We start from the raw sequence: 14,459 nt of genomic DNA, 5'->3' as shown, positions 1-14,459 counted from the left end.
TGCCAAAAATAAAAACATTTATTTAAATGTATCATGTCAGTAGCAAAAACATAAGTATAAATCACTCTTATTTTTCTAAAGGGTGATTGAAGACTTTGTGGCTCCTATTGGGTTTTGAAAATCAACCCAAATGGCTCTTTAAGTGTTAAAGGTTGTAGACCCCTGATCTAGTCATTAGTAAGGTGCGAGCCCTGGTCCCTTCCTGGGTGTTCATGTCTTGCATAAGTCCTATAGGTTGAACACACAAACTACACTCAGATTATCTAATTTCCTCATTTCTAACAGTGGAGCTGCAAGTATAGAGCGCTCACATGAACAGCACACGTTCAGAGTGCAACTTTACCCATCGCATGTTGTCCAAGTCTTCACTCCAGTCTGTCTGACAGAAATATAAAACGTGCATCAACATTTTCACCCTGCAGGCTCACCGAGCGATCTACAGCTTTGATATTTTGATAAATGACACCTGCAAGTTTTCCTGCATGTTATCCATTCGTAAGGGAAGTTGTGGCTGAGGCTTTAGAAGGTCACGTTTATGTGAAGATACAGAACTTCTGTTAGTGAGTTCTGTCTGAAGAGAAAAGGGAATTTATTTTATCAATCTATAATATGAAAAAAGATTGACCCAAATTCCAGAACTATTCGTCTTACATCTCTTTTCAGGAATGTATGTTCAAATCCAAATATTTATTAATGAATTAAACATAAATTATGCAATTACTTCTTTTAATCCATCTTAAATTCTGTAACTACAAAACACTATATAATTTAGTTTATTGTAAATTCTTAATTTAATATGAAATTTGTTGTAATCTTTAAAAAAATTTTATTTCTATTTATTTACTACTGATTAAAAAGCTTTGTTTTCATTTTAATTGCATCAAAACCATTAAATCGTCACTCATTTCAGGAAGTGTCGTGTGATATCCACCACCATGTCCCCAAAACCTTTTACTTAGGAGATGAAAAATTCATATTTATGGAATTACCAAAGCCTCCTACATACGGTTGTAATTTTTTTTTAATTCTCCACACTAAAAAATGTGACCTGATATACAAAAGATGACATTTATTCGACAGGCTTCTACTTTCTGTTTTACATATATTGCACAATAATGCGGTTAAGTGTGACTAAGCATCACTCGGTGTGGAATGAAAGTTGTCCCTGCAAATATTTATAAAATTTGCATTTTTTACTCTCAGTAATGGTCTGATGAAAATAAAGGGCATCAAATCAGGAATTTGAAAGTATCAGACTAGAAGGAAAAATATAAAGACTTGATAGAGAGAGCAGCACCACTGGAGGCATCAGACCACAAAACCTTTCAACCGTCCTTCCCTGTTTCTTCCTCTGTGGTCATTAAAAATACAAATGTTCCTCATTTTACTCTAAAATTAATCCTAGCTGAGGTTAGAACATTTTAAAGCAGAATGCTTTTAGACTCTGTGGTTTGTGTGAATTTGCATTTCCTTAAAGCAGCTTCATGGTTCCTCTCTCCAGGCAATAATACGTGTTTCTATGGGAAGTGTTACTACTGCCGGGAGACGGAGCCAGCCTGCGCTGAGGGAGAGGTGATGGAGGGCTCCGTAACACTATGGCTGCCCGACGTCTGGCCCCTGCAGAAACACAGACACCCATGGGGGCGCACGTACAGGGAGGGAAAACTGGCCAGGTGGGTGTTGACATGCAGCTGCTAGAGCTTCACCTGTGTGGATGTTTTGTTAAAAAATGTGTCAGAACTGCAGTCGTTGCAGAGCAGCAGGAGTTGATTAGAAATACACCTGTGAGTTGGGGTGGGACTGTTGGGGCAGAAGCCTTCACTCATTTTCCCATCATCCCTTTGTCTGCTCCTGATTCACAACAATATGAGTGAAGAAATACTCAGAGATGCTATTTTAAGCTTAATTGTCTTAATAAATGTCCTCAGTGATCAGGAAAAGGCCAGAAGAAAATGAAAACATGATTTTCATTGGAGTAGGTCTTTAAAAGTTCACTTTGTTTCTTAATTTTTGCTTTCAGGAGACCATCCAGCCCAGATAGCTCGTATGTGTTGAAGTACCTTCATCTGATCTTGTCTTTTATTTTTTATACTGCAATATCAATATATCAGGCGTACTTGTAAACAGAAACTGAATTTGGACAAATACAAGCTGGAGATTTATTGAGTCATGACTCCAAATTTCTTAAAAAAAAAAAACTCATGTCTCTCTTTGATATGCCTTTTAAAATAATTATCCTTTTGAGATCATCTTTTAAAAACATTATAATAAAGAAAAAAAAACACATTTATTTAGCATATCCTTTATTTTTTTTATTTAATAAAGACAGAGGTTGGAAAAAAGTATTTTGTTTTTGCAAATTTCTGATCATAAACTAAACCCTCATCTCCCAACTTCAGGTTTTTCTTGAGCTAAATAGAAACTAGTATATGGATGAAATGGAAAAAAATGACCCTGAGAGTGGAATCTTTTCTGCTGTTGGTTTGGAAGATTGATAAAAAAAATTCAGTGATCTTTTCTGTTTTCCATTAGCAGCTGCTGCTGCCCCTGTTAGCTCCTGTTTCTGTTTCAACATTAAAGATTGATCAGTAAATTCTGCTCACACTTGCTCTTATGCAGAAGACGGCAGCGATCAGCATATTTTCCCAGCATCCTCTGGTAAAACTTGATGTCTTCATGACAATTTGCCCTTATGAGTCAGGAAAGATGGTTTATTTCTTCTTATTTGTAACAATCCCCCTCAGATCTCCAGTCTGTTTAAAACTTGTTTTGTGTTGATTTACAGATGGGAGTACGATGAAAGTTATTGTGACGCTGTCAAGAAAATGCCGCCGTACGACGCGGGGCCGAGGCTACTGGACGTCATCGACACGGCTGTGTTTGATTATCTCATCGGGAACGCCGACCGTCATCACTACGAGAGCTTCCAGGATGACGGAGGAGCCAGCATGCTCATCCTGCTGGACAACGCAAAGAGGTGAAGGAACCATAGCATTCACCGCGTGTTGTATGGCACTCTTGACTGTATATAAGAACTGGACCGAGTGAGTGAGTGAGTGTGACATCACACATAGAAAATGACTCACTTCTGGCTCCAACCAAATTAAATTTAGTCGCCATCCTCCCAGCAGACGGCGTCAGTAAGATGTGATTTGTCCAAAATCTGGAGGCCATTCCAGTTCTCTTATACAATCACTGGTAACTTCATCCGTTGGGGGTCAGTGGGGCTTGTTTCTTCCTTTAGGGAAATGCGTCTTCTGTGTTCATGCAGGTTGTGGCTGTAATCTATGAACTGTAATCTCTGGATTACAAACCAGTTCCTGTGTGGGTTTAGATCGTTGACTATCATCCCCATCTTGGCTTCTCGTCTACCACACTTCAGCTGTTCCTCCTGCTGCTTTGAGCACCTCAGTTTGAACTCTGAGAAATGTCAGCCGCTTGAATAAACGGATGGTTCCTGTTCATTTGGGTTTTCCTCGTCAATCTGTGACTGGAGTTCTTCTGTTCTCTACAGCAGAGATGCTTCGGTTTGTCTTCTGCCTTGAAATAGATGATCCTGCCAACCCTGTTCCTAGGGCTGGGCAATGTATCGATTTAATCGATTAATTCAAATTTTATACTTTAGACGATTTTTTTTTTCTTGAAAATTGAGATTTTATTTTCCCCGTACTCTGCCCTCTTGGGATTCCATAGTCCATAGTAAAGTCAGCTCATGCAAAGCGAAGACATGAAAGAAAGAGATTGCCTGAAAGGGAGAGGGAGGAAGCGAACTTATATAATCCCACCCCGGCACCAAATGCAGTTTGAAAAAGCAAAATTTAAATCAGACTTTCAGTTATAAATGTACTTTGATTTGTCATTGATGTCTTCTAATACTTAAGCCTTACATCAGCGTATTCGGCCCGCCAGATAGTTTAATCCGGCCCAGTCATGAAGAGAAAAACACATAAGGATGCTGAAAAAAAGCTTCTTTCTCATTCTGTGCCGAGTTGTGGTTCTTCATCGAAATGGCGCAATTCCGCCACTAGGGGAAGCAAAGGAAACAAAAGACAGAGAAATCAAGAAATAAAGATAATAAAAAATATAAATAATTAGGCTACTAGGTTGTTTGAGGGATTTTTTCCAACTGAGAAAACAAAAATTAAACAAAGCTACAGATTACAAGTTGACCATATGTTGTTTTCCAATTATGTTACTGTAGGGTTGAAAGAAATGATTTCAATCAATATAAGCTTAATAGAACCATAATCGATTCACAAAAGATATAAATCGATTTAGCACATAAAGCTAAAGTCCACTAGCTTGATGCTAATGTTCAATAGAATTTCCCATTTGACGGCTAATGCTAACGCTCGTTCGACCTAAACATACATTGCTAACTAGATGAACATCTTTATTCACTCATAGGCCTTAATCTTCCAAACTCTTTTAAGAAAATAATTTTTAAAGTAACTATTTTTGGTCTAACACTTAATTTTTTCCCTCAAATTGTTGTCTTCGTCTTGAATTAAGTGTACTTCAATAGCGCGATCGCCACTTCTAAAAAAACGTGTATAAATGTTTAAACTCAAAATTGAATTGAAGTCAGAAACCGGAGTCGAATCGATTAAGGCTCTTATGAATCGAATCAAATCGTTTCTGGAAATTATAACTGATACTCAGCCCTGTGTTTCTGGTCCGGCCCACTTAAGCTCAGACGGGTTGAATGTGGCCCCCAAACCAAAATGAGTTTGACACCCCTGATTTACATAAAAAATGAGTGGGATCAGACTAAAAGCTGCACTTTCAGAAGGAGCGGAGGGAAGGTCTCATGAACTGATGCTGATTCTCCTAAACACAAACATTAAATCAGACACGAGACTCACTCAGAAATGTTATATTCTGTTTCATTAACAGAAAACTGTAATTACAGCTTCCTTTGATGTTTTCCAGTTTGAGAATTTTTTAAAATGTTCTTATCAACATTGACTCATAGAAAGAATCCTTTCTCAGGAAGTGAGAAACTGATTGTGCCCCTTTGAAGCGATCGTGTTTGTGATTAAAACCCACCAGTGGAAACTTTCAGTGAAACTTTCATCCATCTTCTGCTGCATGTGAAACTTAGCTTTCACTTCTCCTCCACCGTCTAGCCTGTGCTAATAAACACCAGTTTTCTGGGAATAATGAGATGTTCTGCTTAGATCTTTATGTATTTAGTTTTTTTAAATCAAAGTTCCCCGGGCATCTGCCCCGGTTGCTTTCCAGTCGAGTGGGAACTGGGATGTTTAAAAAGAAGCAGGACAGTTTGTATGAATCATCAAGAAAAACTGCTGCAGCTCAATTTGCAGATGCTCATTGTGTTGATGTTTCTGTTGTGTGTTTTCACTAAAGTCTGCCCATGCTCTACTTCTCCTGACCTCTTTGTTTGTTTCTACAGTTTTGGTAATGCAGCTCTGGATGAAAGAAGCATCCTGGCGCCACTCTACCAGTGCTGCATGTAAGTTAGGAAAATATTACTATATTTCTATCACCGTTTTTTTTTTGTGTGTGCATAGTTTTGCTAGGAGTGGGACTTGTATGTGATTTTTTAATATGACATAAATATTGGCTCAGGTTTTCATTCTTCATTCACTTCTGGGTTTTTACCTGCTTACAACCACTAGAGGGCACTGTAGGTGTGTAAATCAGTATTAGCTACTGACAGCAGCATAGAAGAAGAAAACAAACGTTCTCCTTGATTATTCTTGTTTTTATTTTTCTCCCAAAAGTGCGACTTATACATGTTTTTTTTTCTCATTTATTATCCCTTTTTTGTCTCCTAGTTGGTTTAAATTTATAATAAACTAAAATGGAATATTTATTGTTAGGCCTCATCCTACATAAACTTCCACTGTTTGTTTTTCTGCTCGTCCGACAGGATTCGTGTGTCGACGTGGAACCGACTGAACTTCCTGAAAGGCGGCGCTCTGAGTTCAGCGATGCGCCAGGCTCTGGCGTTCGATCCCATCCACCCAGTCCTGGCAGAACCGCACCTCGCAGCCCTGGATAGGCGTCTGTCTGGAGTCATAGCAACTGTGAAGCAGTGTGTGGAGGCGCAGGGGCCGGACAACACTTTGATAGAGGACCGAATGAACCTCCCACACCCTTAGAAGCACAGGAAGCGAGATGGAGGGAGGAAGAATAGGACCAAAGACGGCCTCATCTCTTTTTTTTCTCTGGCAAAACGAGGGATCTTCTCAAACATGTGACTACTTTGTATAAACTCAGGACGTTAAGCAGCCAAAACTGCATCTACTGTAAGAACTGATCATTTAATACTACTGGTTTTGGTGCCAACTTCTTCCCAGAAGGTCTTTTTTTTTCTAGGAAGAGCTCCCAGAGACGATCATGTTTAAGAGAAGACTTGTTGACTGCACTACTCCAGAGCTGGAAAATCCAAGAAACTGAAACGCTGCTTTTCAGTCTAAAACAGGAGTTTTAAACTTCTTTTAAAGTCCAAAAACGGCTTGAATGAACCAATACTGACCCCTAGGCAGAGAAAAGACTCCTCAGTTTCCATCAGTGTACATATTTATCTGCTGCGGAACAGTGCCATAGCCTCACGACATTATGAACATGTTCAGACTAAAACTGCATGTCAGGCCATATTGTGCCGTTTATGAGAAGCTGCTGACTTGAATGGGATAGAAAGGGGGAGTTGCTGCTGTGTGGGTTCATCTCCAGCATTAAACTTAAAGGCTGTTTTTAAATTTGGCTTCTCTCAGTCATCCTTCACCACATGAAAGCGCCGGGTCCCTTTCAGAAATGTGTCAGGCGGCGAGCGCCAGCCTCTCACCGCGCATCTTTCAGGCTGAGGGGCTTTCGTTTTGCTTTTCCTGTTATTGTTTGGATGGCGGCGCGTTAGTCATTGTTTGAGATGTGTCAGAGTGTTTCTGTAACATGCCGCTTATGGATGCAATTGAGCTTGTGATAACCTGGTAGACTCACTTTCTGTAAATCCTTTGTTTCCAAATCAGATTCAACTTTTATTTAAGATCATAATTTATTAGTGATTAAAAACAAATAAAGAGGACTTTGTTTTTAAGCTAACATATACATGTAGTGATACCGTTGAAGTCATTTGGTAGGATGAAAACAAAGCATGTCTTCACAGGAGGGTTCACCTGAGTGGGCTGTAGGATGGGGGGTTATGTTGTGGTCAGGACACCTGGGAGGAAGTGGTTCTCCTTTGTCTTCAGCTCTGATCCTGAGAAGCTTTGAACAAGCAAAGAGTTTCACCTCGGCTTGAGATGTGTGTGGGCTGCTGATGAATAAACTCACATCGCACCATTCTTCCAGAAACTCAGACTTTCCTCATCTTTTCAGAGCTCACTTCGAAATACCCATCATCTTGTCCAGATAGCGAGAAAAAGGTCATCCCCCCTAAATCTGAAGATTCGACAGCCTGGGACTTCCCCTCCCGAGCGGCGTTCATCTTCCTCCTTTGTGGTGGCATCATAGCGATAACGAGGGCGTTCTGAAGCTCTGCTGTCAGCTGGGTTTTCTGACTTTTATCGCTCCGGACGAGGGACAGCTTCACTTTCAAACCATCTGGCAGATGTCACCCTCCTGCAGATGTCTTTCTCGTACACGCCAGATGATGTAGGACACCTGTTTCGCTTGTACCAACCGCATTGGGACAAACGAAAACCACAGTGTAGATCATGTTAAGGCATGTCAGATAAGCACTTCACCGTGACACGACTCAAGCCAGTCCTCCTAACATCTTCATTCCACACACAAAAAATGATTTTATTCAAGTTTATTTTTGATATTCCCTCAGAACTGCTCAGTTTGACTTTTTTTCACCAACTCCTCCTGCTGTGTTCTGGTAGTGTGCACGTTTTCATGCAATATAAATGGCTGGGTTCATAAAATCAATCGATTTGATCTCAACAGATCAATTATTGGTTCATAATATAGAGATCGATTTGGCACATAAAAATAAAGCCCGCTAGCATGATGCTAACGTTCAAGGAAATTACCTATAGGTAACGCTAACGCTCGGTCGAAGTACACATACATTGCTGACTAAATTCACATCTTTATAAACTCAGAGGCACGAGTTTTCCAAATATTTTTTAAATTCTCCATTTTTGGTCTAAAAAAACGTTTTTTGCTCATACTTTCTTCTTCTTGTGGAATAAAGTGTACTTCTATAGCGCGATCACCACCTAGTGGCCAAACTGAAACGTCCTCCAGCAAAAGCAGAACAATGTTTACAATGTTAATGATCTGAACTTTTGTAGAAATGTGTAAACTATAAATTGAATTGAATTGAAGGGTCGAAAGAATCAAAAAAAAAATCAGAATGTAATTGATCTAGACTGCTGTGAATCTGGAAATAATAATTGATACCCAGCCTTATAGATTCCACCATCTGAGGGTCGAGTTTCCTCCAAGATGATATCTGAATTTTATTTATCAAGTACAAACCTTTTTGTGGAAAAGTGTAGGTCTGGAACCGCATCATTAGACTGACAAATAAGGCAGCATCATCTCTAAAGGAAAAAGTATTATTAAAAATGATGGGGGTGTGAGGGGGTCTTGGGGATTTTGATTCTGTATTGGTGTCAGGGTTTACTAAAAAACAGTATTTCAAACATCAAGTCTGAGGCAAAGACACAGGAGTGGATAATTCAGTACTTTGGGGTTAAATCTGTTTATTTTTAAATTTTTTTTAGCTTTATGTTGATCTGTTTAATGTGATAATTTATTTTTACAAGTTTCAAAGAACTGCACTAAATGCCGCTGTTTAAGGAAAAAATAGATATAAATTGGTTACTAAGTAACAGTGGGATTACTTTGAGTTAAAATGAAAATCCAGAATGAAACCCTGCTGTTAACCGTCTCACAAAGTCTTGCTTCAATTAAGGTCATTTGAGGGCTCTAATGCAGGAGATCAAAGATGACACGACACGTAAACTGAAACGTGACTTAAAAATTCCCTTCAGGAGTCCGTGTACATTTGACCGTCTCCAACTTCCCCTTTTAGGCTCTTCTATGACTTTTAAAGGTCAACAAACTTCAGTATATTCATGATTTAATAAAACAATTATTTAAATATTTGAAAAAAAGTGGATCAACAAGGAACAAAACTGCTCTTACGGTGGGTGGATAGGCTGTTAGTGGGTGAAAAATGGACATGAAATTCTACGATCATAGACCATGAGGTGAGCCCATAAGGCCAAAATGTTCATGTACATATTTTTTTTCTACGGGCATGCTGCGGGCATCAAGCGCTCATGTTTAGAAGGATCCGGCGCCGCCTGTAATTCACGTGACTGTGGACTGGCGCATAGGACAGTCAGGGATGTGCTGCAGATCGGAAGTGCTCTTTTCTGGAAAATATTTTTATTTTTAAAAGGGATAAGTGTTTTAAAATGCTTATTTAGACTTTTTATAATAATTATTGGGAATATCTGTTTTAAGAAAGTGGAAAAATGTCATTTTTTACCAAACAAAAGTAATAATCCAAGTTTAAAACTGCTGATAAGAAAACTCTGATGACCCAGCATTTTAGTAATATTTAAACGCATCACTCACGGACAAATTTCTAAGACATGAAATAAGTCTCACCGCAGATTTGTGCATAACTGAGGTTTTGTGTGTGCTTAAGAAGTGATTTGTGTGTATTTTTTTCAGTAATTGGTTGTAATTTTAATATATGCATGGGTAAATTATTTATTTTTTTTATTTTGTAATTTTTGTACTTATACACAAAACGTATGTGTCAAATTAGTCAACGACTATTTAAACGGTTGATTAGTCGTTGATAGTGCCGCCACAAACGATTATTTTTATAGTTGACTAATCACCGATTATTTTACCGATTAGTCAACTAATCTAGTCATGGGCAAAGGGGATGTAAAGCTCTCATCTCAGCCATAATTAGCTTTAAACTAACTAAAACTAGATATATCTACGATAATGCTTGTGTGAATGCTGTAAGCTGAATTTCCCCGCTGAAAATGCTAGTGCTGATACCTAAAGATGCTAAAATTGATGGCTGAAACCGCTGAAGCTGGTAGCCAGCTAAAATATTAGTTAAATGGCAAATTAGCCTAAAAAACTGAAAAAACCCTAAGTTAGCCAAAAGAGTTAGCATGTAGCTGAAATATTAGCTAAATTCCAAGTTAGCCCAAAAAACTGAAAAAAATCCTAAATTAGCCAAAACAGCTAGCATGTAGCTGAAATATTAGCTAAGCTCTACAATAGCCTAAAAAACCTTAATAAATGCCCAAATAGTCCAAAAAGCTAGCATAATGCCGTTATAACTTTCAACTTTACTGCACTCTGACTCCATATAATATAAAGTAACAACTAATCTATTATTAAATTAGTCGACTAATCGACTATCTTAACAGTCGATTAGTTGACTAATCGTGGCAGCTCTAAATGAGACAGTGCGTGCATCTCATTAATGGCTAAGTGCATATAACTTACATCCTCCTCACAAATACTTCATGATGTACTCAGCATACGCAAGACAATCGTACATTTCATTTAGTTCCTTAATGTGGCTGCACGAACCTCATTGAACTCCAAGACACACCTGAGACACACCTGTCTACGACCCTCCACAGACCTGAACAACCCTTACCTCTCAACCCCCGTGTGAATGCATGTGACTAAAACTTAAATGAATGGACCTGAAAATTCAGAGGAATCTCCTCTGTGGAGGGTTCAGACTAATGAGAACCAGAAGAAATCCTCATCATTTTACTTTTAACTAAATACAACAAAAGGGGAGTAAAAACGAACCCACAATCAAACCAAAGACTGACTAACGAAGCCGTCTAAACCTCTTGACCACCGGCTATAACGATTCGTTTAGACAATGGTTCGATTCATATCATAATTCGTGGTTGCTCATAGTCAATTTTGGTTCATTTTAAACAATCTGTTTGACTGAATTAAAGTTAACCCAGAACACTTTTAGTCAAAATTTCCACAGTGTGACTCAGAGATAAATACTTGGGACCGAACATTGCAGATGAACTTTTCTAGATTCCTTGTATTTCTTCAAGATAATGAAGTGTAAATTAAATATGTGTTAAAACAAGCAAGTAAACAAGAATTAGTGACAAATCCATTCACAGTTCTGTTTGATAACGTTCAGCCCACTGTTGTTTTTCCACTTCAAAATAACCCAATTATTAGAACATTCTAGCACGCTGTATGGCCACGTCTTTGCTAAATTCAAAGTGTTTCCATTCCACACATTGGACTGTAATGATAGTTTGATCTTTTTTTACTGTCATCGTGTGTGCTCACCGCTGGGATGGTACTTGGTCATGTTCATATTACAGGAAAATAAACCTACCATGTCTCAATCCAACTGAGTATTGATTTTAAATCAATTCATTTGATTTTTTTTTTTTTTTTTTTTGGTATAGGTCGATTCTATTTAATTATCAATAGGCTCAGACAGATCGATCTTGTTGGATAAATCAATTCATGGATTAATGGTTACACCCCTACTACCTCATAATTCTGCATGACTCATTTTGAGGTTTTTCAACTATACCAAATGTGAAGGGTTTGTAGTTGACGGTGGATTTGGAAAAGAAAATTGAAAAGATTTCCTTTTTCTGATAGTCAGGAAGTTATGGTGCAAATATTTAGTAAAGAATAACCTGAAACTTTTAGAATGAACAGAGGGGGGACAGATCTTAATGGAAATCCGAGTAAAATCAATCAAAGAAGTCCACTTTTTCTTGTCACTGGTCATTTTTGTGTGTGTTTATTTTAGTATGTGTCATATCCTCCTGAATGGATCCACATGTTCGCATCCTTCAACTCAGTGGGCGCTCAAGGCTACCAAGAAATTTGTCTCGTCCTCACCCCAGCATGTGAGCGATGTAAGCATGACAGTAAGTGAGGCGCGCGCGTGAAGGAGGGGGCAGCTTTCAGTCAACGAGCGGCGCCGCGCGGCAGCGCGTGAGCCAATCAGCGCTCGGTGCGCCGTTTCGGCTCCTCGTCTCCCCACTGCGGTGGGAGAAACGCCGCTCTTCATGACATCACTTTAACAGGGGACACACCCCTCACCACCGGCCACCCACACGGCTCAATAAAGCTCGATTATGCGCGGTTTCTCTCCATTCGCTCCTGTTTGCAGCCGCGGACCTCTCTGCCCTGATGACGCAAAGCAGCGCGGACCCCGAGGGAGGCCGCTCCATCCACCGGAGCAGGCGGACCAGCAAGCTGGCGGTGCTGGTGGTCCTCCAGAACATGCTGGTGGCCGCGTGCCTGCTGACCACCTTCTACCTTTACTATTCCCGGGAGGTACCGGAGGTGAGTGAGCTTTGACTTCTTTCACCGGTGCTTTGCGTCCAGTGGAAACGGATCAGAATTAGGATTAAATTGGGATTACATGTTTCAATACGTCATAAAGTGAAGCAGAATTTAGGATTAAATTAGGATTACATGTTTCAATATCATAAAGTGAAGCAGAATTAGGATTAAATTAGGATTACATGTTTCAATACGTCATAAAGTGAAGGAGCATTAGGATTAAATTAGGATTATATGTTTCAATATCATTAAGTGAAGCAGAATTAGGATTAAATTAGGATTACATGTTTCAATATCATAAAGTGAAGCAGAATTAGGGTTAAATTGGGATTACATGTTTCAATATATCTTAAAGTTAAGCAGAATTGGGATTACATGTTCGAATATATAATATCAAGCAGAATTGGGATTAAATTAGGATTACATGTTCAAATATATCATAGTATTTTATTTTATTTACCTTTATTTAACCAGGGAAGTCCTGTTTTGATTAAGGATCCAGGGCTCCTTTTTCAAAGGAGCCCTGGATATAGTAAAGCAGAGTTAAAGTAGGATTACATGTATAAATGTATCATAAATTGAAGAAGAATTAGAATTAGATTACGATTACATGTTTGAATTCATCAGAAGATGAAGTAAAATTGGGATAAAATTAAGAATACATGTTTGGATATCATAAAGTGAAGTAAAATTTGGATTAAATTAGGATTACATGTTTCAATACATCATAAAGTGAATCAGAATTGGGATTAAATTAAGATTAAATGTTAGAATTCACCATGAAGTGAAGCAAAATTTGAAATTTTAGCACATTTAACATAAAAAGCACATTTAACTACAAAAAAAAAAATTTGATCTTATAAACTGTAAAAAATAAAAGCCTAAATGACAGATTTTTAAATAAAATCCTTAATACTTATTAAAAAAATAACCAGGTAAATCTTAATCTGAGTAAAATAACTTATAGTATTGTTTTTGCCCTTCTCTCTCTCTATCCGCTAAGTGAGAACATCTTAAAAAAGCTTTTTTCCCTCTAACCATTGTAGTTATCTTTTTTTTCTTTTGTTCTTCACTCTTTTAATTGAAACCACTTATTTGTAATACAGCAGTGAACACAACAGAAAAAGAAATCCTTCACATAAATAAACCTACAAAGTCATTACTAAAGCATCCACTGGTTTGGTGCAAACTTTTTTCTTCTTTTGGACTGTGCTGTTTATTGTCCTTGTTGTGACTTTGTTGCTTCTGTTATTAATCATCCTCAGTGAGACTTTCCCTGGTTTCTGTTTGCACATCAGAGCTTTGTGACCTTTTCGAAAAGCACTTGCACTAAGCATCTTTTCTGATGTTTGAGTCATTCTGGGAGTAAGGGGAGGGGGGGAACTAAAATCAGGAAAGTTCTGATCAACAAAAAAATATGACCACATCTTAACACGGTTTTGTATTTGTCTCTTCTCAGGTGTCTCAAAATGCAGTATACATTCAGTTTGAAGGTGTCACCGGTGAGAAAAACTTAACCTTTACATGTTCTTTGATGATTCTGTGAAGATTAAAAACCAAAAAATGAGATTTTTTTTTTTTTTTACCTCTTGCAGTGCTGCATAGAAACACCACGGTGAAGTTTGCTAACATCCACAGCAGCCACATGGTGGAACTACGAGACGAAGACAAGATCCGCATCAAATGTGCCGGCCCTTACATCTGGCACATGGACGTGTGCTATGAAAGCATGCCACAGGAAGCCACAGGAGCCACAGGAGCCACAGGAATGCTTCAGCTGCAGGTGAAGCGGAGTGAAACCCCTGCCAGCTCCTTCACCATGAATGCTACGACGCATCCGGTCTGCAGGGGGCTCCAGAGCGTAGTGTATCTCAGGGAGAAGGAGGAGGCAAGTGTGCGTTTGTGGTGCTCGGAACAATTCCGGATCATCAACATGACCATGGGTCTACACTATCTACTCGGGGAAAGAGACATGGTTTGTTGAGAAGACGGACTCCTGGACTGTGGGATGAAGGTCATCCGTGTTCTTCTGCCACTGTGGCGGCACGCTGATCCAGACTGAAGGCACGGCCGCTGAAGACTGCGTGTCCAGTCCCGGGCAAGAACTAAGCTTGGGGACGTGGATCTTCTTTCTTTTAAGAGCA

General features: G+C 38.9%; 1 protein-coding gene across 1 annotated transcript in view; it reads left to right on the top strand.

Annotated features, from left to right (window-relative positions):
- Nucleotides 1-7,320, top strand: part of fam20b (FAM20B glycosaminoglycan xylosylkinase) — a 14,417-nt gene extending 7,097 nt beyond the window's left edge. Inside the window, exons 6-9 of the mRNA XM_024279104.2 lie at nucleotides 1,502-1,673; nucleotides 2,786-2,977; nucleotides 5,417-5,476; nucleotides 5,897-7,320. Coding sequence (XP_024134872.1) covers nucleotides 1,502-1,673; nucleotides 2,786-2,977; nucleotides 5,417-5,476; nucleotides 5,897-6,128 — 656 coding nt within the window. The 3' untranslated portion in view covers nucleotides 6,129-7,320. The remainder of the gene's footprint in view (nucleotides 1-1,501; nucleotides 1,674-2,785; nucleotides 2,978-5,416; nucleotides 5,477-5,896) is intronic.
- Nucleotides 7,321-14,459: the final 7,139 nt, after the last annotated feature.

The sequence above is a fragment of the Oryzias melastigma genome, linkage group LG4, assembly GCF_002922805.2.
Source record: "Oryzias melastigma strain HK-1 linkage group LG4, ASM292280v2, whole genome shotgun sequence".
NCBI lineage: Eukaryota > Metazoa > Chordata > Actinopteri > Beloniformes > Adrianichthyidae > Oryzias > Oryzias melastigma.
This window is presented reverse-complemented; position numbering and strand designations above follow the sequence as displayed.